Source organism: Pelophylax lessonae (genome assembly GCF_965119305.1).
Source record: "Pelophylax lessonae genome assembly, chromosome: 13".
In the NCBI taxonomy this organism is placed as follows: domain Eukaryota; kingdom Metazoa; phylum Chordata; class Amphibia; order Anura; family Ranidae; genus Pelophylax; species Pelophylax lessonae.
Window position 1 is genome coordinate 40,535,910 of NC_138780.1, and position 24,688 is coordinate 40,560,597.

At 41.8% G+C, this 24,688-nt stretch overlaps 1 protein-coding gene across 1 annotated transcript in view; it reads left to right on the forward strand.

Moving 5' to 3' along the window:
• Window positions 1-16,594, forward strand: part of LOC309569817 (receptor-interacting serine/threonine-protein kinase 1-like) — a gene marked incomplete at its 5' end in the record, with an annotated part of 64,619 nt that extends 48,025 nt beyond the window's left edge. The window contains 4 exons of the mRNA XM_082275820.1: window positions 3,592-3,646; window positions 6,339-6,418; window positions 16,072-16,123; window positions 16,209-16,594. Coding sequence (XP_082131946.1) covers window positions 3,592-3,646; window positions 6,339-6,418; window positions 16,072-16,123; window positions 16,209-16,435 — 414 coding nt within the window. The 3' untranslated portion in view covers window positions 16,436-16,594. The remainder of the gene's footprint in view (window positions 1-3,591; window positions 3,647-6,338; window positions 6,419-16,071; window positions 16,124-16,208) is intronic.
• Window positions 16,595-24,688: the final 8,094 nt, after the last annotated feature.

Consider the following 24,688-nt stretch of genomic DNA (forward strand, 5'->3'; position numbering starts at 1 on the left):
TTTTTGTGGTCATGCAATGCTGCACCCAAACAAAATTTCTATCCTTGTTTTTCACACAAATAGAGCTTTCTTTTGGTGGTATTTGATCACCGCTGGGTTTTTTATTTTTTGCGATATAAATGAAAAAAGACCGAAAATTGTGAAAAAAAAAATATTTTTTAGTTTCGGCTATAAAACATATACAATAATTAAAAAAATAAATAAATAAATTTCTTCATAAATTTTGGCCAAAATGTATTCTACTACATGTCTTTGGTTAAAAAAGAAATCCCAATAATTGTATATTGATTGGTTTGTGTGAAAGCTATAGTGTCTACAAACTATTGTGTGTGTGTGTGTGTGTGTCTGTGTTCTTTTTTGGATTTTACATTTTTTTTTTATTTTACTGATGGCAGTAATCAGCAACTTATAATGGGACTACGATAGTTTGGCGGGCACTCTGACAATAATTAATGCTGGGGGGAACTGACTAAATGCCACTGACCTCACCAGTGACATTAATACAGTGCATAGTTGCAAGAAAAACTTTTTTCTCTTTGGGTTCAGCAAGTCATTGTAGGTGGAGAATTACTTTAACTACTTCAATATCAGGCACTTTCACCCCCGTTCTGCCCAGGCCAATTTTCAGTTTTCAGTGCTGTTGCACTGTGAATGAAAATTGCGCGGTCATGCAACACTGTACCCATATGAAATTTGTATCATTTTTTTCCACACAAATAAAGCTTTCTTTTAGCGGTATTTAATCACTACTGGGTTTTTTATTTAAGTTTTTGTTAGTTTCTGTTATAAAATGTAGCAAATAAGTAATTTTTTTCCTTTACTAATGGGCACTGATAGGCAGCACTGATAGGCAGCACTGATAGGCAGCACTGATGGGCACTTATATGAGGCACTGATAGGGGGCACTAATGGGTACTGATTGGCTACACTAATGGGCACTGATAGGCAGCACTGATGGGGCTTTGTTTAAACAATAGACACAACCCATTGGATGCACGCCAGATGCGCGTGGCGGGCATGGTTCTGGGCGGACATCCATGGACGCCCTCCAAAAACTGGATGACCACGCTGTAGCGATCTTTTGGCTATAGCGTGGTCACGAAGAGGTTAATTAGGACTGGGGCATTCATTTAAAATTTGAGTGGTTTTAAAAAGAGCCAAATAGTTAATCTAGTGCCACACCTTAAGCATATATTAGAGCACTGTAGTTATGGGGAAAAATAAATACAAAAGTAAACAAAAAACTATGCAGAGCAGTAAGAAATGGCAGTTCAGAGTTATAGAGTGTATGATATGAAGCAGCAGGGCGGTCAGTGCAGGGCAGTCTGTGAGTGGTATGTCAGTGCTGGGCTCTCGGCGCAAGACTGTCAGTGCAGGGCAGTATGTCAGTGCAGGACAGGTTGTCAGTGCAGGGCAGTCAGTGAGTGGTATGTCAGTGCAGGGCAGTCAGTGAGTGGTATGTTAGTGAAGGGGCTGTCAGTGCAGGGCAGTATGTCAGTGAAGTGCAGTATGTCTGTGCAGGGCAGTCAGCAGTCCCCATGAGATACACACCCCATTACATATGTCAGTGCAGGACTGTCAGTGCAAGGCAGTATGTCAGGACAGGGCAGGCTGTCATTGCAGGGCAGTAAGTCAGTCCAGGGCATATATCAGTGCAGGGCAGTATGTCTGTGCAGGGCAGTATGCCAGTGCAGGGCAGTCAGCCGTCCCCATGAGATACACACCCCATTACAGCAACTGCCATCCCCCCTCCCCAGCCAGAGAAAAAAAATACACACATAGAGGCCAAGCCATCTTCTGTCCCTCAGAGATGCAGAAACCCCAAGAGCAGCATTAACATACCTTCTCTTACAAGTCACACGGTTTGTGCATGTGTTTGTGAACCCACCTGACAGCATAGAGAGATTGCCCCAATCATCAGAATTGAACTGTTTGTGAACGACCTTGATTTCCGGGACCCAGTCTGGGGTAAGGTCAGGTCGGGACAGCAGTTGAGGTTTCTTAATTGTCTCTGACAATTCAGGACTGTTGGCAATCTCTCTGAGTGATCAGTGATAACACTATACACTGTCCCTGTACTAATAACACTGGCTGGGAAGGGGTTAACATCTAGGTCCATCAAGGGGTTAAAAGTGTGCCTAACATTGTGTAATATGTGAACAGTGTACTGCTTTTACTAATAGAGCCATTTGTTTCTCCTCTGTGCTTTGCAAGCCTGAGAAACAGAGATATTGTTCCCTCTGTAGAGAGCCCTGTCAGGGCCGGCGCTACATATAGGCAAGGTAGGTGCTGGCCAAGAGCACACATCAGTTGGGGGCGCCGCCCCCCTACCCCCTGGCCAGAAAAACTGCTGGGTGTGGGGTGCTGTGTGCGGGTTGTCAGTGCTCTTTCCTGTGACACTCCCTCTCCCGCCCCACCGCTGCCTCTTCAAAACGCTGCCAGAGCTGTGTGTTGCAAGGTATTAGAGGCAGAGGTTGGTGGTGTGGCTCACCAGTTGAGCGGGGCTGTGCGCATGATGGGGTGGAGAGCTGACAGAGGTGATCAGAGTTCCGGGCTGCTGCTGCTACCTTGTGCTACCAGCTCCGAACAGAGTAAGGAAGCGGCCCAGCTTGTCCGTATACATCCCCAGCCTGTCCGTATACTACCCCAGCCTGTCCGTATACCACCCCAGCCTGTCCGTAAATATCCACAGCCTGTCCATATACCACCCCAGCCTGTCCGTAAATATCCACAGCTTGTCCATATACCACCCCAGCCTGTCCGTATACCACCCCAGCCTGTCCGTATACCACCCCAGCCTGTCCTTATACATCCCCAGCCTGTCCGTATACCACCCAAGCCTGTCCGTATACATCCCCAGCCTTTCCGCATACCACCCCAGCCTGTCCGTATACCACCCCAGCCTGTCCGAAAAACTACTACCCTAGCCTGTCTATATACTACCCTAGCCTGTCTGTATACTTCCCTAGCCTGTCTGTATATTTCCCTAGCCTGTCTGTATACTACCCTAGCCTGTCCATATACCTGCAGACCACAGCTGGCACGAGGAAGCGTGGCGGTGCTGCCATTTTTTGTCTTCAGTCTGGGTCCAGAAGCACAGGTGCAGGCCTGGGGACCACGGCTGAAGAAATAGGTAGAGAGGCGCCACAAAAAATCTTCACCCCTGCCACCGTATACATGGGCAGGGAAAAGGGGGTGGAGTCAGGGGCAGAGCCAATGGGGGGCGGCAAAATGTGGTTTCGCCTAGGGTGTCAAGAATCCTTGTACCAGTCCTGAGCCCTGTGATGATTTTCAGGTCTGCTGATCAGAAGGTTCCAGCTTTGAATTATTGGCTGGGACCTGCTGACAGACTCCCAATGTGTGCAGTTACAGCAGGTGTTGTAGGAGGATGTGGGGGGGGGGGGGGCTGTGTGCATGTGCGTGCCCTATACCAGGCAGCAGGCAGCGATGTACCAGTATGTTCCTGTGCCTGAATGGGGACCTGTTTGCAGTACAATGCGGGCGGGCAGTCCGGAAGTGGTTGAATATGTCATATTGTCATATGTTATCAACAACAATGATGGAATCATTTAACGTTACTCTGTTTTACAGCAGGCTGAATCTGAATTGGATTATATTAGTAGTGATTCGGAAGAATCTCTGAAAGGTAAGTAAAATGATTAACGCACATACACACCCTTATGGATTTGTGCAAATTACCAATTGTGAATCTGTAGATTTGTAATTCTTTACTTTACATGCAATTTTTCAGGACAAGCTTTCGGGGTATGTCCCCTTCTTCAAAGTTCCAGTAGTACCCCATAGTACTCAATTGTCTCTATCGCAAGTGCAAGAGTAAATTACTACCCTTTCTACTAGACATGTGCAATTTGTTTCTGTCCGATTGTAAATACGAACAAATCTTTGCTTATTCAGAGATTCGGATGTATCCGAATGTCCAAATGAAATAGTGACAAATTTAGTTGAAATCCGTTAAAATTTGTTTTGTTTATTTGTTTTCCAACAAATTCCAACTGTTTAGAATGATAAGAATTTGGATTGTTCGACAAACAAGTGAAGAATAGCTGGTTGTTAAGCAGCAGGCCGAGAAGCTGGCCGCCCACGTCCTTAACAACCATGACTTACCTGTCAGCGGGCTTCCCACTGACAGATGAATGTAAAGAAAAGAATGCTAAAAATGTTAAAGAAAAAATGCCATAATTAAAAAACAAAACATCATGCCCAGTGGTTGGGGGGGGGGGGGGTATGCTGGCAGGGGACTTATTGGAGTTTGGAAGATCCCGGCACCCCCCCCCCCCCCACCATGTGAATGAGTATGGGTTACATAGTTCCCCTACCCATTCACCAAAAAACTGTCAAAACGTAATAACACAGAGACAGTTTTTGACAATTCCTTTATTAAAAAAAGAAAACAGTGGCCCCCAATGTAAATATATTATCAATCACGATGCCCGCTGCGCCCAAAAAAGAAGAAAAACCGCTTCTGCTGTCCATGAAGGCCGTCTGCCTACTTCAGGCTCCTCCGTTTTACAGTTCTTTAATAGGGAAGGGCGGGGCCACCTAGCAACGTTACTGATGGCACAGCATGCAACGTCACAAGTGGGGTGACATTGACAGGTGGCCCTGCCCTTCCCTATTAAAGAACTATCAAACGGCAGAGCCCACAGTAGGAGGCTAGCCTTCATAGACAGTAGGAGCGAATCCCAGGATTGTCCTCACCAGAGGGTGATATTTTAATTTATTGAGAAACACAGAGACACACAGAGTGGACTTAGTAAGTATAAAGGATAAATAAGAAGGAAAAAGAGACACGAAGGTGGAGGTAGAAACTAGATAAACAATAACGACTTTTTGCACGATTCCCACTTTTTTTTTTCTCCAACACCTTTTTTTTTTTTTTTTTTTTGCTAGACCTACTGGCACAGACACATATACTAAGAGGTGATTAGATTGAAAGTGAACACGAGGTGGAATGACACAAGATGAAAAGATGAGATGGTTTGAAAGAAAGGCACGAGATGAACACAGACACAAAGACACAGTATATAGGATCTAGGATTTATGCACAAGTCCAGTGGGAAAACATTTTGCATCTTGTACAGTTGGAGGTTTTCTCACTAACCCCCCTACTTTCCTTACACACCCCTCACCTCCCCCCCTTTTTTTTTTTTTTTTTTCCCCACTCTCCCTCCTCTCCCACGCCACTTCTCTTATTCAGAAGAACCCCAGGTATCCCAATAAGAGAATACTCTAGAGGTTTTAGATATGGAAAATAGGCATATAGACACTTATATTATGCGCCATGATAAGATAAAGCAATGAGGAACTTAATATAGATGTGGAACTAGCTATGGGGAATCCCCCCTTCCTAATATACCCTCCCTGTCCCTGTTCCCTTCCCCTCTCGGTATATATTTTTTCTTTTTTTTCTTTTTTTTTTTCTCTTTTTAGGATTTTTTTTTTTTCTTTCTTTTTTAAAAAAAATTTAAAAATGTCTTTGAGGCTTGGGCAAATCAGGATAGTTAGGACAGACTGATCCCAAAAAAAGAAATGCTGGTTATTTATAGATAATAATAAATTAAAAACAATTACGGATGTAATTATATATGTTGGCATAATGATTATAATGGATCAGACTTTGTGAATGTTGTTCAAATGAACCTCTTTTGTTTCTTTGTTATAAATAAATAAAATAAAAAAAAAAAAAGACAGTAGGAGCGTTGGTTTTTTTGGTCCTGGTGGCTGCGGCATGATTGACGATAGATTTACATCGGGGACACTTTTTTTTGTTAATTTTTTTAAATAAAGGAATTGACAAAAACTGTCTTTTTTTTTTTTTTTTTTTTTACTTTTTGACATTTTTTGGGTGAATGGTTAGGGGAGGTAAGCCCCTTGCCTGCAGACCCCCACAACTACTGGCCACGGTTGCGGGGATGAGGCCCTTGTCCCCATCAACATGGGAACAAGGTGCTTTGGGGTGGGGAGGGGGGGGGTTGGCAGAACCTTAGACATTTGTCACCTGAACCGATGTCCCCATTGGAAGATTTAATTGCACCTCTCTGTAGTGCCAACTCTAAAAAATGTTAAATTCCCCATACTTTTTGTATCAGTAACAATGGTCACCAGGACAAATAGAAGGGTACATGTCTCCAGCTGGGACACAGGAATAAAAATTTAGTAAAGGATCTAACACTATGCTAAACAAAAAAAAAAAAAGAAAAGAAAAATGGCTTTAGAGTTACAAAAGTTAATTATTTGGGAATTACAGTATATTTACTTATCTTCTTGGAAGTATTTTGCACACTTTAGCACATCATTTATATTTGTTCATATTTTAGCCCTAGAAAATGGAGGAACGGGTCCAAAGTTCCAACAGTTAGACCTGAAAGCAGCTGGAGAACATCCAAAGCCCCCTACGGTAAGATACAACACATTAAGAATTCTTGCAGGCGCTTAGTCTTTTTTGGAGGCTTGAACTTTGGTTCGAAGATTGTTTTTATCTTGTATATTCATTCAGTACACAATATACTTTTTGAAATTGAATGTGTGTATATATAGATTCAAATTAATATGTATTTTATAAGCATTGATAATACATTTGATTTTTATTTATTTACAGTTACATAGTTACCTAGTTACATAGTCAGGTTAAAAAAAAAGACACAAGTCCATCTGACTCAACCAATAAAAAACAAAAAAACAGTAAAGAAACCCCAACCATACAATCCCATATACACAATCCTATACCCGCAGTTGATCCAGAGGAAGGTGAAAAACCCCAATTTGCTACAGCAGGGGAAAAAATTATTTCCTGATTCCCTGGGAGGCAATCGGATATTTCCTGGATCAACTTTACCTTTCAAATTTTAGTACCCAGTTATATTATGTACACCTAGGAAAGAATCCAGGCCGTTTTTTAAAGCAATCTATTGAACTGGCCAGAACCACTTCTGAAGGGAATCTATTCCACATTTTCACAGCTCTTACTGTAAAGAAACCTTTCTGGATTTGGAGACAAAATCTCTTTTCCTCTAAACGTAAAGAGTGCCCCCTTGTCCTCTGTGATGACCTGAAAGTGATTAATTCAACACAAAGTTCACTATATGGACCCCTTATGTATTTATACATGTTGATCATATCCCCACCTTATCTCCTCTTCTCAAGAGAGAATAAATTCAGTTTCTCTAATCTTTCATTTGCAAAATCCAAGTATACTACATCCACAGCCACCCCTCTGTTCAAGGTTTTACTTACCTCCTCATAAAAAGAAATCAGGTTTGTCTGACAACTTCTGACTTTCATGAATCCATGCTGTCTGTTGCTTAAAATATTTTTTTCCAGCAAGAACTCATCTATGTGGTCTTTTAATAAAATATCCACTATCTTCCCTACTATAGAAGGTAAACTAACAGGTCTATAGTTACATGGCAAAGACTTTGATTCCTTTTTAAATATAGGCACCACATTGGCCAATCCAGTGGCAATATTCCAGTCCTTAACGAGTCCCTAAAAATAGAAACAAAGGCTTTGTTTAATATATTTTTATTGAAGGGAAATAAAGGAACATAGAGTGGAAGTTCCATCAAGAAATACAATTTTTACTCTTTTTAACTTCTTATATTATATAACATTTTAACAGTTTATTTGTCCAAAATAAACAGAATAGGATCAAACATATGGTAATACATTTCTTTTGCCATTTAAGGGTAATTGGCAATCCTCCAATAAAAAATTATCCTCTGTAGCCTTTAAAACGTTAAACAAAGTGTCCCAGGTTGGGAAGTAAGAAACCAAATGTAAAGAAAAAGAGAGAAGGGGAAAAGAAGTGAGGAAGAGAGCTAAGAGAGAGGTAGAGGGGTGAGGGAACGGGAGGGGAGGGAGTCCCACGTCAATCACATATGGAGTGGGGACACTTTATGTGTGTTCATGCCGGTGAGGTTCACATTCATTAATCTACTCAAGTGGATGAAGACATAAGTTCGGCATACATAGGTGAATAAGTGAAGGCGAGTCAGCAGGACCAGACTTCATGCACTACAGAAGCCTGATTCCTATCATCATATGTTAGGTCTTCCATGTGGTATATGTGGTCGACAGCTTGTAACCATTGTTGAACAGTAGGTATAGTGGTTTGTTTCCAGTAACGAGGAATAAGAGGTTTAGCTGCGTTTAAAAGATGAGGGGTGATGGAGCGCTTATATCGACCGCCTGGCTCATCTGTACAGTGAAACAATATGACCCAAGGATCAGTGCGTATAGGGGAGCCTTGTAATATTTCAATCCAGCACACAATAGAGGGCCAGTATTGACGCATTAGGGGGCAATGCCACCAAATGTGGGCATGTGTAGCATTCTCTCCGCACCCTCTCGAGCATAGCGCGAGGATCTCTGGAAAGATTAGATAAAGTAAAACAGGTGTGCGATGCCAATGGGTCAACATTTTTTAGTTTACTTTTTTTTGAGGAGATGGATAAAGTATGAGTAAGTTGTAGTATAATGGAATGTTGGGTTTCAGTGAGATCCAATTGTAGATCCTGTTCCCATGCTCAGATGAAATGGGGGATCGTGGTGGGGATCAAGTCCATCAGTGCTCTGTAGAATTGTGATAAAGCTTTCTGGGGTGGTTGTGATTTTGCAAGGACCTGCTCCACCTGATTAAGATTATTAAGGGATCTTAAAGGTTTTGGTAAATGTTTAATAAATTGAGAAAGTCGTGCATGTCTCCATTGGTCCATAAAGGAGGGCGAGGAAGACTGCGTAAAAACCTGCAGAGGCAATGGCCCATGCTGCTTTGATACTTGATGAAGAGGAGTGTTAGGGTTTGGTAGCCAGTGTCGAAATTGTGGATCCATTTTTTCCAGGAACAAATAAGAATGGCCCATCAGCCGCATCAACAGTGAGTTATACTGCCCACTGTTGGATTTGTGTAAAGAGTTCAATACATTATTAGTTGACCATGTCAAAGGGGATGTAAGATCTGAAAGAGATTGATAGTTCTTAGGGATCCAGAGTTGTGTGAAAGGGTCAGAATCACATAGGTCTTTTATAAGTCATACCCACAGTTTAGAGTCAGTGTGGTGTTGCCAATCAGAGTCTCTTTGTAACATCACAACTAGATAGTATTTTTTGAAGTCTGGGAGTGCTAAGCCACCGCTCCCTTTTTGTCTGGTAAGTATTGATCTTGATATGTGGGGATTCCTGCGGTTCCATACGTATCGAAGAACCAGATACGATAATGTTGAAAAGAATCCTGGGGGGAACTTATACGGTTTCATTTGAAACAAGAAGAGCACTCTGGGTAGTACATTAATTTTAACAACGTTGATTCTACCCAACCACTAGGTAGCAAGGTGGTTCCAAGTGTGTAAGTCACGTCTAATGGAGGTCAGGAGGAGTATAAAATTTGCTCTAAACAGGTTGGACAATTTAATAATTAAGGTTAATCCCTAGGTATTTCAGAGAATGAGGTTGCCAAAGGAAGGGAAATGATAATTTGAGATTATTGGCTATTGTGTGCGGGATCGATATGTTAAGTATTTCAGATTTAGACAGGTTAATTTTGAAGTTGAATATGGAGTCGAATAATTCAAATGCAGACATTAAATTTGGTAAGAAAATGCAGGTTGTTGTATGTAGAAGAGAATGTCATCTGCGCAAGCAGCGTATTTATGTTCGTATTCTCCCACTAAGATGCCATGTATATTAGGGCTTTGGCGAATCATTGCAAGAAAGGGTTCTAGAGGGAGGGCGAATAAAATGGTGGATAAGGGGCATCCTTGTCTGGTGCCATTATGCAGAGTAAAGGGCTCACTCAGTGTGCCAATACGCAACTTTGGGCAGTAGGGGAGTTATATAAGGCTACTATCATGTTCAACATATGAGGGCCTAATCCGAGGTTTGTTAAGGTTGCCATCAGGTATTCCCAGTCCACTCTGTCAAAGGCTTTATCAGCATCAGTAAAAAGTACAAGGGTGGGCTTGGAAGTCCCCCGCACATATGAGATTAGAGAGAGGGTGCAAAGTGAGTAGTCGCGGGCTTCCCTCATCAGTTTGATCTTTAGAGACCCATTGGGGGACCAGGGGTAGGAGTCTAGTTGCTAAGGCTTTAGAGTATATCTTTGCATCTATGTTCAGAAGAGAAATTGGCCTGTAACTTACACATTGGCTGGGATCTTTCCCTTGTTTGGGGAGAACAGTGATGTGTGCGTGTTTCAGGTTATATGTGCCCACCCACTGAGAAAGTATTAGAGTAAGATGTCAGAAAGGGGAGTAGGGTGTGTTGGAATGTACGATGAAAGGCCACAGAGAGCCCATCCGGTCCGGGAGCCTTGCCTTTGGCCATGGATTGCAATGCCGAGCTCAGTTCAGACATTGTAATTTTAGTTTCCAAAGATTCAAGGGGTGCAGATGGCAGTTTAGGAAGGTTGGCTTGAACAAGTTATTCTCGGATCTTCTAATGTCTTCATCTTCAATAGATTTGTGTACGTGGGAGAGATGTTGGTAGAAAGCTCGAAATTCTCCAGCTATAGCTTTGGTCTCGTAAACTAGGGAGTCACTTTTATCTTTGCAATAAACTAGGCTGATTTTTTCTGTTTAAGGGTTCTGGCTAGTAGTTTGCTAGGTTTGTCCCCCTATTCATGAATTTGTTGTGAGATCAAGCGTGTTTTACGTTTGTTTTCAGCGTGAAAAAGGGACTTCAGTTCCTCTCTATTCTAAGTAAGGAGATGTAAGACAGCTTATGAGGTTGTTATCTTATGATTTCATTCCAAAAATCCATTCCAGAGGATTCCAATTCATCCTCTCTTTTTTTTCCAAGAGCGGAGTTCGATACATTTTCCGTGGATATGAGCCTTTTGTGCTTTCCATAAAATTCCTGTGTTAATGTCAGAAGTTGAATTTTCTGTGAAATAGAGGGATAGATCATCATCAATCCAAACCCTATCTATCACATCTGTTAGAATGGAGTCATTAAGTTTCCAGCTATTGGTTTTGGTAGGCAATGAAGGAATTCTCAATTGGGTGCAAATCGGGGCATGGTCAGAAATAGTGGAAATTTCTATTTAGGCACTGAGTAGTAAATTCAGTTGATTGTGATCGATAAGAATGTAATCTATCCTAAAATAGGACTGGTGTAGATGTGAAAAGTGAGAATATTCTCTATCCTTCGGGTGTAATATTCGCCAGGTGTCCATAAGTTGGACATCGTGGAGCTTTTTTCTAATAAAAGTCAGGCTCTTGCGAAGGGTAGATGAGGTGCCCTGGGAGGTGTCCATAGTGGGTTCTAATGGTACTTTAAGGTCACCTGAAAGGACAATGCAGCCACAGGCGAAGTTCATCAGTTTATCTAGTGCGGCGGAAATTAAACCAGCTTTGTCGTGGTTGGGAGTGTAAAAATTTGCAAATGTGCAGGCCATATTACCCAGAGTGCCCCTTAAAAACAGGTATCTACCACAGTCATCAGCCAACACAGAGTCACAGTGAAAATAGGTTCCTTTGTGGAAACCAATGGGAACCCCCTTTGCTTTGCGAATATCAGACAAGTCAGAGTACCATGTGGGAAAATCCGGTGAAAAAAGTTTAGTGGAGGTATAATGAGTAAGGTGCGTATCCTGGGAGAAAGCGACATTGCCCTTGAGACGTTTCAGTTCTCTAAACAAATTATGTCTTTTACCTGGAGCATGCAGTCCTCTCACATTTAGGGATATTAGGTTATTGGTCGCCATGGATTTCACAAGTGTGGGACTGAGGCATCAAATGAATCCTATGAGATTGATGTGGGAGAGAGGGATAGAGGGATAGGACTTCGGAGAAGGAGAGAGTACAGAGTAAAAGAAAGAAGTGAAAGAAGAGAGTAGAAGAGCCTGTGAGGTAATATATGGTTATCCTACTTAAATGCAGGTAAACATCGGACACGCACAAAAGTGCCATGCAAGATGGGAGATCCCGATGCTCCGCATCACAGCGGGGACCAGCCCTGGGGAGGGGGGGGCCTGTCGAGACCAGAGCACGGGTGTCCCCAAAGAGGGGGTGGACCATCCTAGAGAAACGAGGGAAATATCCATCTGCACAGACCAACATCAGGAGATAGCTCCCCGAAGGTAACATGTTTAAACTTTAACAACGTCTAACAGGTAATCATAAAAAAGTAAACACGGCATCACCAAACATTGTAAGAAGTACGCTGAGGGTGGATTGATGATTCCTACAAGAGAGAGGGAAGATCAAACCGCCATTATAGGTACTCGAACCAATGTGATAATAAAGATAACTCAAAACCAGTGGGATAATATCAAAGGAGACTGAAATAAAAGAGAATCAACCCCATAACATCGACACAGAGATGCGGAGGATGCGATAGTTCATCCAAGTTTGAAGGCAGATCCCGAGGCGGGGGTGCGGTGTTTCTTGGAGTACCTGAACCATTGGGGTTGAGTCGGGAGCTCCATGATCGGGGTGTCATCCTGCCAGCCTGGTAGTTCTGGAGGAGTCATGTTGAGATCCAGACAGAATTTCTCCAAGTCCTCTGGAAATCGTAGGGTGCGGCTGTCTCTGTTAGCTATGAGATAACCCGGGAAGCCCCAGTGGTATGGTATGGCATTATTGTGCAGTTTGTCAGTGAAGGGTTTCAAAGTGCGACGGTGGTCCAGGATCATGTGTGCGATAGACAGGCATATGGTGTTAGCCTGAAGATCCCGAATCCTGAGTCGCTTGGGAGGTCAAGTCATTGTTCTGATTCCTCAACTCTGGCCAAAACCTGGGTTAGGTCGGATTGGACCGCTGAAACTTTTTTTTTTTTTTATGGCTCTTTCTAGGCTGTGGAGCATAGAGGCAAGTTTCGATTTTGTGGGGAGGCCGCCCACCAGAGCTGCAACCTCAGAACGTTGGGGAGAAGAGCCTGTCTGTGCAGTAAGAAGAGGCTAGGGAGCTCTGTCTGGAGATAGACCTGCGGAGGGAGGCGAGCCACTGCCACTCAGAGAGCAGCCTGTGTCTCCCGTTTCCAAGGAGTCCTCCGGTTCTGTTGCTAAAAAGCGTTTAATAGACCCCAAAGCTGAGTTTTTATTAGATAAGGAGCGTCCCATTCTCTTTCCCATCACCCCGCAAGGGTGATCCGGGCAGAAAATACCCGGTATTGGAGTTTATAGAGAAACCCCTGGCAGAGCTCACTGAAGATGCGTCTTCACAGTTCCATGCAGAAGTCACGCCCCAGAAACAAAGGCTTTGAAATGACAGAGCTCAATTCTTTTAATATGCATGGGTAGATGCCATCTGGTCCAGGTGCTTTATCCACCTTTATTCTGTCTAAATATTTCTGGACCATATCACTTTTGAGCCATTGTGGATCATTTGGGGTGTCCATATCATCCTCATTATGGTCATGAGCTCCCCCATGCTCCTTTGTATACACAGAGCTGAAGAAAGTGTTTAATAAATTTGCTTTCTCTTTGTCCCCAGTTGTCCACCCTAGATTATTTTGTAAAGGGCCTACATGTTCAGACCTCACCTTTTTACTATTAATATATTTGAAGAATTTTTTGGTGTTTGTCCTATTATCTTTTGTAATCTGTCGTTCATTTTGAACTATTGTGTCCTTGATTTAGTTTTTACATATTCTGTTTTATTCTTTGTAACAATTAAACAATGATAATGTTCCCTCATTTTTATATATTTTTTTAAAGCTCTTTTCCTATTATTTACAGCTTTTTAACTTTGGCCTTGAGCCACATAGGTTTTATTTTTAGCCTTTTAACCACTTAAGCCCCGGGGGATTTGGCTGCTAAAAGACCAGGGGGTATTTTGCGATTTGGCACTGCGTGACTTTAACGGACAATTGCGCGGTCGTGCAACGCTGTACCTAAACGAATTTGACGTCCTTTTTTTCCCACAAACAGAGATTTCTTTTGGTGGTATTTGATCACCTGTGCGATTCTGTGATCACGCGCTATAAACAAAAAAAGAGCGTCAATTTTGCAAAAATAACAATATTTTTCACATTTTTTTATATGAAATTCCCAAAAAAAAAAAAGTAAAAATCAAAATTTTTTAACATTTTCGGCCAATTTGTTTTATGCTACCTATGTTTGGTAAAAAAATTGCAAAAAGTGTATTTTGATTGGTTTGCGGAAAAGTTATCGCGTTTACTAACAAAGGGAAAGATTTTTGTCATTTTTGTTGTTTTTTTTTTTAAAGCGTAATGGCGGCGATCTGCGATTTTTTTTGCGGTACTGCGACATTGCGGCGGACAGATCGGACCCCTGACTGACATTTTCTGACACTTTTGGGGTTACCAGAGACATTTCTACAGTAATCAGTGCTATATATATGCACTGTTACTGTAAAATTACACTGGCAGTGAATGGGTTAACTTTATTTGAGAGGGAGGGGCTGTGTGTGTCCCTAGGGGCATGATTCTAACTGTGATTAGCTGTGGCTTGAGCTGTAGGGACACTGATCAACGGTCCTACATAGTAGAACCGTATGATCAGTGTCTCTACACAGGGAGAACTGACAGGCAGATTGTTTACACAAGCTGCCTGCCTTTCTCCCTCTCCCCCAACGATCGCAGAGTGACCGGCGGACATCGGGTCCGCCGGTCACACGCGCGGGGGGTCCATGACCGCGCAGGAGCGCGCCGGCGGCGGCGCGCGCTCGCTCCCCAGACCCTCCCAGGCTAGTGACGTTTATATACGTCACTTTGCCTGTGAGGGGCTGACCGCCGCAGTATATTTACTTGCGGCGGTCGGCAAGTGGTTAAACTTATTGCCCATAGGAATATACTTTGCTGTGAGTTCGCATACAGTCTTTTTGAAAAATTCCCATTTTTGTTCTGTGTTCATCAATGCCAATATTCCCTCCCAGTCTAAGACTTGGAGAGAAACTCTCATCCTTGGAAAATTTGCTCTCTTAAAGTTAAGTATTTTTAAATTTCCGGTATGCATTTGTTGCTTACAGCTAACATTAAATTAAATCATATTATGGTCTGCTACCCAGATGTTCTTTTATATGAACATTAGAAATAAGCTTGAGATTACCAGGTCCAGGAAAGCATCATTTCTAGTCGGGGCCTCAATAAACTGCACCATAAAATTGTCTTTTAATAGGTTTATAAATGTTTGCCTTTTAACTGTTCTGGCAGTGCCATTACTCCAGTCAATGTCTGGGTAGTTAAATTCCCCCATTATCATCACTCTCCCAGCCCTTTCTATCTGTGCAAGGAGCTGAGTCTCCACCTCCTCATTAATACTGGGAGGTCTATAACAAACTCCAATGATAATCTTAGTATTATGCACATTCATGTACATTTCCACCAGTACTGCTTCAGACTCATCACACTCTCTATCAACTAGGTCCTCTTTTACACTTACTTTGAGATCTTTTCTCACATAGAGATAGACACCACCACCCCTCTGTTTCACCCTATCTTCCTAAAAGAGAGCATAGTCAGTAATATTAATAGCACAGTCATGTGAAGAATGAAGCCAAGATTCAGCAATACCAATTAAATCATAGTTCTCCTCATGCACCAGAGCTTCCAACTCACCTATTTTACTTGGCAGATTTCTGGCATTGGTGAACAAACACTTTAATTCATTGTTACATTTATTTTTATTTTACATATTTTTTATTTTGACCATTTAAGACCAAAGCAGAAAAAAATAATTGTATTAGACCCAAATCTGACCCAAAGACCAATGAAAAGGATCCCAAAGCTTCAGATTGCTTGACATTCTAAGGTCTGGGTATTCTTTTTTATTTCCTTGGGTCTGGGACCCCTGTCAGAAAAAAGCCAAGTTTAAGGGATTGCAGTAGGAAAGGGGAACAAGACTTAAGTGAATGAAGAGAGAAAAAATAGATGAGAAGGGACTAGGAAGAGATAGGATGAGGAACAAAAATTCTGTCTTCACCACTTTTTGGCATAGCATGCTTCAAGTACCACGGGGCATTGAGTCTTTTAGCAAACTAGCAATGTCCATGCATAGTAAAAATTGGAGTTATTACATTCTGATATTTATATTGCTAAAAATATGGAACATAAATGCGCTGAATGTTTATACTTGCTTGATTTTCCTTGTAGGCTCTTGAGACTGCTGGAGAAACCAATAAGGACAATATTTCCTCTAGTCCAGGTCAGTAAACTCTTATGTACAGTAAAGTGCAGGTAGTAAAAGTCAGTGAAAGTATATTCTAATAATGTCTTGTCTTCCCTTTTAGAGGATGCTATGGATAAGCTTGTAGAGGCGTTTAAGAACTCTGGTAGCTACAAAAAGTTCATTGGCCAGCTGAACAATGAAGGCGTCCTTTCAGAAGAAGATCAACAAAAGCTAAATTCCTCTCAGAATCTGAAAGATTTTAGCGACGCAGCAAAAGAACTTGGGGAAAAACTAACAAAAAGGCCTGAACACCTTATACCGGTGTTGAAATCAATCTTTAAATTATGATCTACACTAAATAATACAGAAGGATATTTGCTAAATGGCCAAAGTGGTTGAAAGGAAGATGACATGACCTACAGTTTTGCTAAGACTAAAAGAAGAAATCTGCAAAGAACTAATTCTAAGATTAGAAAACCTACAGATTTCTCCATGGGGAAAAAGATTTCCTATTACCTTAAGGCCTCATTCACACCATGTGCAGGGAGAGACGTGTGTTTTTCTGTATGCATTCTACAAGGGCACAAAGAAAACAGTTGTTCCATGTGCCCTATTCACACCACAATACTGGTATCGCATGCAGATCTTTTTCTTCGCAGCTATCTGCAACGTGTATAAAGCTCACTGAAATGCTCATGAAAACAGATGTCTCTGCAAGTGAAATTGGCACCTTTTTCCATTACTTATTCTGCATGTATGGTGTGAATGAGGATTAGGTGTCATGTCCAGAAATGTCAATTTAAGGGTCATTGCCACTCCTACCTAGAATTGCATAGCTGAGAAGATCTTAAAGTGGTTCTAAAGCCTCAAGGTTTTTTTACCTTAATGCATTTAATACATTAAAGCGGAGTTACACCCTATTTTTTGACTTTACAGAATCCAGTAGTGATCGCTATAATAATAATAATAATAATAATGATGAATTGGGCACTCCCTTACCTTATTAAAAGAGTATTTTCGCCCTTGTTGTTTTTGGGTGCTTCGCAGCGTAAAACCTGAGTATTTACTAGTGCCTTCCAAACTTTACACCATTTTCTAATGCGACACCAGATGTAGCGGTTTCACTAACAGTGTTATCCTTTATTTGCTCTCTCACTTGTTTATGTTGACCCATGTTACACCAAGCTGCTGTTTATCAAGTTGCGTTACAATCGTACTCCAATGGACTTGGTAGTTTCTGTTTCGTCTCAACACTGATTGATATTGTTTGTACTAAGCACTTACTTGAAATTCATTGTGTGACATGGCTGTGAATTTTTTCTGTTTGCTCCTTGCTCCTTAGCTTTCACCCATATTCTGTAAAACTCCTTTTTCTTAATAAAATCAGATTGAATTAAAAAGAGCATTTTCGGTCCTACTTCCTCCTTCCCACCTTTATGCCGCCGCGGCCGCCGGCGTCACTTCCGGCTTTGCATTGCGTCCTGGGAGATGTTTGTCATCACTCCCAGGAGGCAATGGGCAGTGATGTGGGTGGTAGGCCGCTCCTCTCCTATGCCGATCGCATCCTACAGCGCATGCGCGAGATTGCCAGGTGCATTCTGGGTAGCCAGAGTCAGGAAGAAGGACACAGCGGATTACACTGCGGCTTCAGATGCCCACAACAAAGATGGCCGCGCTCAGACAGCGTTTTTAAAAGTAAGATTTTTACTACAATCCAATACTATACAACTTGTAAATATGAGAATAGCGATAATGTAAAGGGCGATGGATTCGTATTAAAGAGGAAGTAAAGTCAAAAAAAAAATCCGAGAAAAAAAAAGCCCTGTAAAGAGAAAGGCATAATGAGCTAGTATGCATCGCATACTAGCTCATTATGTAGTACTTACCTTAAAACGAAGCCCCCGCCGTGCCGCCACCTCAGCGACAGGACGGCGACATGTCCTGCCGTCCCGCTTCCGGGTTCGCGTCCTCCGGCCATCTGATTGGCCGGAGGCGCGATTACATCACTCCCGCGCATGCGCGCGGGAGCCGCCGTTCACGGCACTGAGCTCTGAAGGAACGGCACGGGTGGCTGTTCCCTCAGAGCGCCTGCGCCGATGACGTCATCGGCAGTTTGCGCTGTAAATATCTCCTAAACGGTGCAAGTTTGGGAGATATTTATAGCACCTATAGGTAAGCCTTAATATAGGCTTACCTATAGGTAAAAGTTATACAAGAGGGTTTACAACCTCTTTAAAGGGGTATTTTTAGTTAAAAAATGTATTTTCGGCCGGAACTCCGCTGTAAGGTAAAAAAACCTTTTGTGTCACAAACTTGAGTTATCTAGAAGGAGCTGGGGTTCATTTACGAAGAATAAGGAGAAGCAATAGATGTTAGGCTCCTAATTTCACCTTACTGAAGCAACTAAGACTTAACTGTGGAGAACTGAGAAGCACCATCAATTAGGTGCAGAGATGTATAGTAACGAAGTAGAACTACTTAAGTACTGTACTTAAGTACCGAAATGCGGTATCTGTACTTTCCTAGAGTATAATTTTTTTCTCCTACTTCTACTTTTACTTCACTACATTTTTTCGATGATTTCGATACTTCTACTCAAGTATTTTTTTTTTGTGCTGCATAGTTACTCGTTACTTTTAAAAAAATTACCAGTGCCAGAACAGTAGATGGCAGGTTGCATAAAGCTCAAAAAAATGTGTATAATGTCATTTGTAAATCAGCGCATACGAAAATAAAGGCTGTGTATAATAAAAGCTGCTATACCAAATCTTTCCAATAAAAAGAAAATATGAAACAAACAAATAAATGGTGCTACAGCGCTTAAAGTGCATCAAGAAACTACTAACAAACACAGGTTAATCATTTGAATAAATCATTTGAAATAATAAAAACAATATGATGTTCAAACTTTTGACTTATTTCTTTAATAACTACATAACACAGTACTTGTACTTCTACTTTCAGTACTTGAGTAGAAATTTTTTTTCAAAACTACTGGTACTTTTTACTTTTAGTACTTAAGTAGCAAATTTTTTGAAAAAACTACTTGCAATACTTAAGTAAAAAAAATGTTGAATACTTTAGTACTTCTACTTAAGTAACTTTTTCTGCGAGCACTTCCACTTCTACTCAAGTAATTTTTTGATCGAGCACTTGTACTTTTACTCAAGTAGAAATTTTGAGTACTTTATACAAGTCTGATTAGGTGAACACCTTTTAGTAAATGTCAAGTCAGGATAGTCACTTTTCCGTAATAGAAAATGCTAAACGTGGTCCCTAGAAAGCGTAGGACTGCAGGATTTAGCCAAGATCCTGTTTAGTGTAAAATGAAACAATTAGCACGTATAATTTCTTGTTGGGCTACTTTTGATAGCAAATATATTAATTTTCTTTCCTGCTTTGTAGTGTTTTTTTTTTTTTTTACATGTTCTGCCAACATGCAGATGCATAATGCATTTTTTAATGAATGTTACAGGCTAATGCATACTTTTGTATAATGGTTTATATATCAATAAATGTATCAATAAATGTAAAATATTTTAATATAAAAATTATAGTTATATCTCTAGTATATGACAATAAATTGTTCATGACTAATTAAAATGTTATTAGACTATCTACTTATAATTATATATCTTAATTATTGAATTATGGTACTAATATATATTCTAGTTAATGCAGTGGGCAGCACAGTGGCTTAGTGGTGAAAAAAGCTGTGGCTAGTGTAGGCGGGGCTAAAAAGATGTCTCTCAATGTTATATTAAAACAATCTTTAATCACATCTCTCTTACTGAATTTGCCCAGCCTGTCTCTTTTGTGTGTGCGTTTTACTTTGCTAATTTTCAGTTGCCTGCAGCTGCTGTAGTGTGCCTTAACCACTTTACGACCAGTCACTGTGCCTCTACTGCGGCACAGTGGCTCGTTCCGGTCCAGCGACATAGACCTACGTCGCTGGACTCCTCCCCTTGTGGGCGGCGCTCCCGCGCCGCCGGAGGCTCGCTCCCGCTGTATTCAGTCACATCGAGAGTCGGGCCAGGGGAGGAGCAGCGGTGATTGCCACTGCTCTTCCCCGATCATCGGGGAATCGAATGTGGAGACCTGCCCGCTTGTGTAAACAAAGCGGGCGGATCTCCCAAGTGACAGACAGTGACAGATTGCAGGGTTCAGCATAGCTGAACATGTGATCTGTCCCTGTGTCACTCAGTCACCTCCCCCCACACACGTTAGTAAGCACCAGGCATACATTAACCCCTCCCTCTCCAATAAAATGAACCCCTTCCCTGCCAGTGTCATTTTTACAGTAACAGTGCATATTTATAGCACTGATTACTTTAGTAATGTCACTGGTACCCCCAAAAGTGTCAAAAATGTCAGTCAAGGGTCCGATCTGTCCGCCGCAATCCCGCAAAAAAAAATCGCAGATCGCCGCCATTACTCGTTAAAAAAAAAAAACACCAAAAATGACAGAAATCTTTCCCTTAGTTAGTAAACGCAATAACTTTTGCGCAAACCAATCAAAATACGCTTATTGTGATTTTTTTACCAAACATAGGTAGCATAAAACAAATTGGCCAAAAAATTTAAAAAAATTTGATTTTTACATTTTTTGGGGGTGAATTTCATATAAAAAAAATGTGAAAAATATTGTTATTTTTTCAAAATTTACGCTCTTTTTTTGTTTATAGCGCAAAAAGTAAAAATCACACAGGTGATCAAATACCACCAAAAGAAAGCTCTGTGTGTGGGAAAAAAAGAACATACATTTTGTTTGGGTACGGCATCGCACGACCGCGCAAATGTCAGTTAAAGTCGCACAGTGCCGAATCGCAAAAAGTGGCCTGGACGTAAGACAACAAAATCCTCCGGTGGTAAAGTGGTTAAAGGCCACTTCACACCGCATGCAGTCCAGTGCATTTTTATTCTGCATCAAACTTGCATGGAAAGTAGTTTGTATGGTTTTCAATGACATAGTTCACACCAGTGTGGTCTAGTTCCAGAAAAAAAGGAGAACATGCTGCATTTTTCCTGCACTGGACTGTACTAGAACATGGTAAAATGCATAAAAAACACACGGGAATGCACTGGAATGCATCAAAAATGCCCAAGACCACAGTACAGTGAAAAGAAAAAAGCATCTGCAAACACATTAAAAACACACATGCAGAAATGCATCTGGAAGGGACCTGGAGTGTGTTTTGGTGTGAACCAACCCTTAGCCCAAGCAAATGACCTATGTTCTTATTTATCAGCATATGACTGGTGTGGTGGGGATTAGGGACACTGACTAGGGACAGTATGGTAAAAAATAAAAATGCGTGTACAAAATAAATTTAAAGATTTTTTTATTGAAACCTATTTTTAATTTATGTAACATACTTTCATCCGAGTAGTTTCGTGTCACTATAGTAACACTGTACTACTCTGGGTGGGGAGTCCAGTTTTTTTATGTTAACATTTTGATTGGTGATGCAATGAAAATCTTTGTATCAGAAATACTTTGAACGGTCATGCATGAGTTTCATTCATGGCAGCTGTGATTACTACTGATCTGTGATTGGCTAAAGCTAATCACTAGGTACAAGGTGCTGTGATAGGCTCAGGTAACATGTGATAGCTGTGGGCCAATCACAACTCAATAGTGTAGGAAGCAAAACTGTTATAAATTAGATTAATTCATAACAGCTTTGTAGAAGTTGTGATCATGCGATCGCATAGCAATCCCATAAGCTCAGGGCTGCTCAAAGCGGAATGGTACTGTGAGCCACAATCCGGTGGACACAGCAGTTGCGAGGGGCATGCTGCGCACCGCAGCAGACATGCAGTGACCCCCTAGCCCCAGTAGGCATTATAGCATATATAGTATCTCACAAAAGTAAGTACACGCCTCACATTTTTGTAAATATTTTATTATATCTTTTCATGTGACAACACTGAAGAAATGACACTTTGCTACAATGTAAAGTAATGAGCGTACATCTTGTATAACAGTGTAAATTTGCTGTCCCCCCAAAATAACTCAACACACAGCCATTAATGTCTAAACCGCTGGCAACAAAATTGAGTACACCCCTGAGTAAAAATGTCAAAATTGGGCCAAAAGTGTCAATATTTTTTGTGGCCACCATTATTTTCCAGCACTGCCTTAACCCACTTCGGCATGGAGTTCACCAGAGCTTCACAGGTTGCCACTGGAATCCTCTTCCAATCCATGATGACATCATGGAGCTGGTGGATGTTAGAGACCTTGCGCTCCTCCACCTTCCGTTTGAGGATGCCCCACAGATGCTCAATTGGATTTAGGTCTGGAGAAATGCTTGGTCAGGCCATCACCTTTACCCTCAGCTTCTTTAGCAAGGCAGTGGTCATCTTGGGAGGTGTGTTTGGGGTCATTATCATGTTGGAATACTGCCCTGCGGCCCAGTCCCTGAAAGGATGGGATCATGCTCTGCTTCAGTGTGTCACAGTACATGTTGGCATTCATGGTTCCCTCAATGAACTGTAGCTCCCCAGCATGTGCACTCAACTTCTTTGGTCAACCATGGCAAGGCCTCTTCTGAGTGGAACCTGTCCTGTTAAACCACTGTATGGTCTTGGCCACCGTGCTGCAGCTCAGTTTCAGGGTTTTGGCAATCTTCTTATAGGCTAGGCCATCTTTATGTAGAGCAACAATTCTTTTTTTCAGATCCTCATAGAGTTCTGTATCATGAGGTGCCATGTTGAACTTCCAGTGACCAGTATGAGAGAGTGAGAGCAATAACACTAAATTTAACACACCTGCTCCCCATTCACACTAAGCCTATGGCACTGCTGAGGTGTTATGGAAGCCTAGGTTGCTTTGATAGTGGCCTTCAGCTTGTCTTCATTGTTGGGTCTGGTGTCTCTTATCTTCCTCTTGACAATACCCCACAGATTCTCTTTGGGGTTTAGGTCAGGCGAGTTTGCAGGTCAACCAAGCACAGTGATATCATGATCAATAAACCCAATAAACCAGGTTCTTGTACTTTTGGCAGTGTGGGCAGGTGCCAAGTCCTGCTGGAAAATGAACTCCGCATCTCCATAAAGCTGGTCAGCAGGGGGAAGCATGAAGTGCTGTAGAACTTCCTGGTAGAGAGCTGCGCTGACTTTGGACTTGATAAAACACAGTGAACCAACCCCAGCAGATGACACGGCTCCCCAAATCATCACTGACTGTGCAAACTTCACACAAGACCTCATGCAACTTGGATTCTGTGCCTCTCTACTCTTCCTCCAGACTCTGGGACCTTGATTTCCAAACGAAATGCAAAATTTTCCACAGTCTGTGATTAATTAACCAAAGGGACACAGTTAATCTGACTGATTATCAGGGCTAACAATATTGTTACCTTGCTTTTGGAAGGTGTTACTTCATGTTTTATTCTATTAAGATTTTTACTCTGACATTAATTAGGTTTGTACATTTTATCTAGCTTATTCTGTGTGGGTATTACCTAACTTTTTCAGTCTGTCCTATGCAGCTGATATTTTTTTTTTTATTTGATTGTTTAGGTATCTACACCTCTACCCCCATTAAGGGTGAAACAGAAAGTCTTAAAACTAAAACTCTATACACCCTAGTGGTGCATCACTATTTTTATTCCAGTATGTATACCCAGCTTTAGTTGTAGAAAGGCAGTTTGAGTCATGCAGGAATCTCTTGTGCAGTATAGCCCAAATGTATGTAAACAGGTTGTATTTTACATATGTCCTTTGCCTATACTGTAAGAAGGGACAGTGGTCCATAAATTGAGCACAGTCTGCTGTTTGTCTGTGTTAGAGCTTGCATTGTCGCTGTAAGAGTCCAGGGGTCCTGCCACAGGTGGTTAGGCCCTGAAGATTTAGAGCCAAAAGCCTGGGGATTGTCCCTGAAGATGCCAACTTCTGGAACCTGCCACCAATGGACCGACACAGGACACAGAATCTACCTCTACAGGTATGCTGGGGCAGCACATAACCTGGGTAAGTGTAGTAACTAGGAAATTAGGAACAATGACTGTTGTTGGGAAGTACTTTGCCAGGTCCTGTTGTGGACTTTGTGTTACTCTGTATTTTATTAAAGTAAAGTGATTCAAGTTTGCCTTCTGTCTGGTCTGAAATCCTTTAAAAGGGGTGCACTGCAAGTAACCAGCACTATTCCACACTGTAGTTTGCTTACTAGAACATGGGGTATGAGGAGTTAACATGCTAAGAGTCACCTCAACCACTTGCTGACCACTCTATAGCAGTTTACTGCTACAGGGCAACAGCTGTTTGTCGGATCACGTATATATACATGATCTGGTTCTTCCAGGTGGGTGGGGCAAGCGTGCTGGTAGTGGCTTGCTTTTAGTGCGGGTACCGCAGACTCGACTTCTGCCCTCACACGCCGATTGTTTAATACACAGGCAGAACGGTGACTTGCCAATGTAAATAAGACAGATTGCCGTTCTGTCAGTAGGGAAGGAATCGATCCTGTGTTCCTGCAAAGCAGGGACATGGATATTTGCCTTCCCTTAGTAAAAGCACCTACCACAGTACACACAATCCCTAGCTAGGCACACAGGTAATCCTTTGATCGCCTCTAATGTTAACCACTTACCAGCC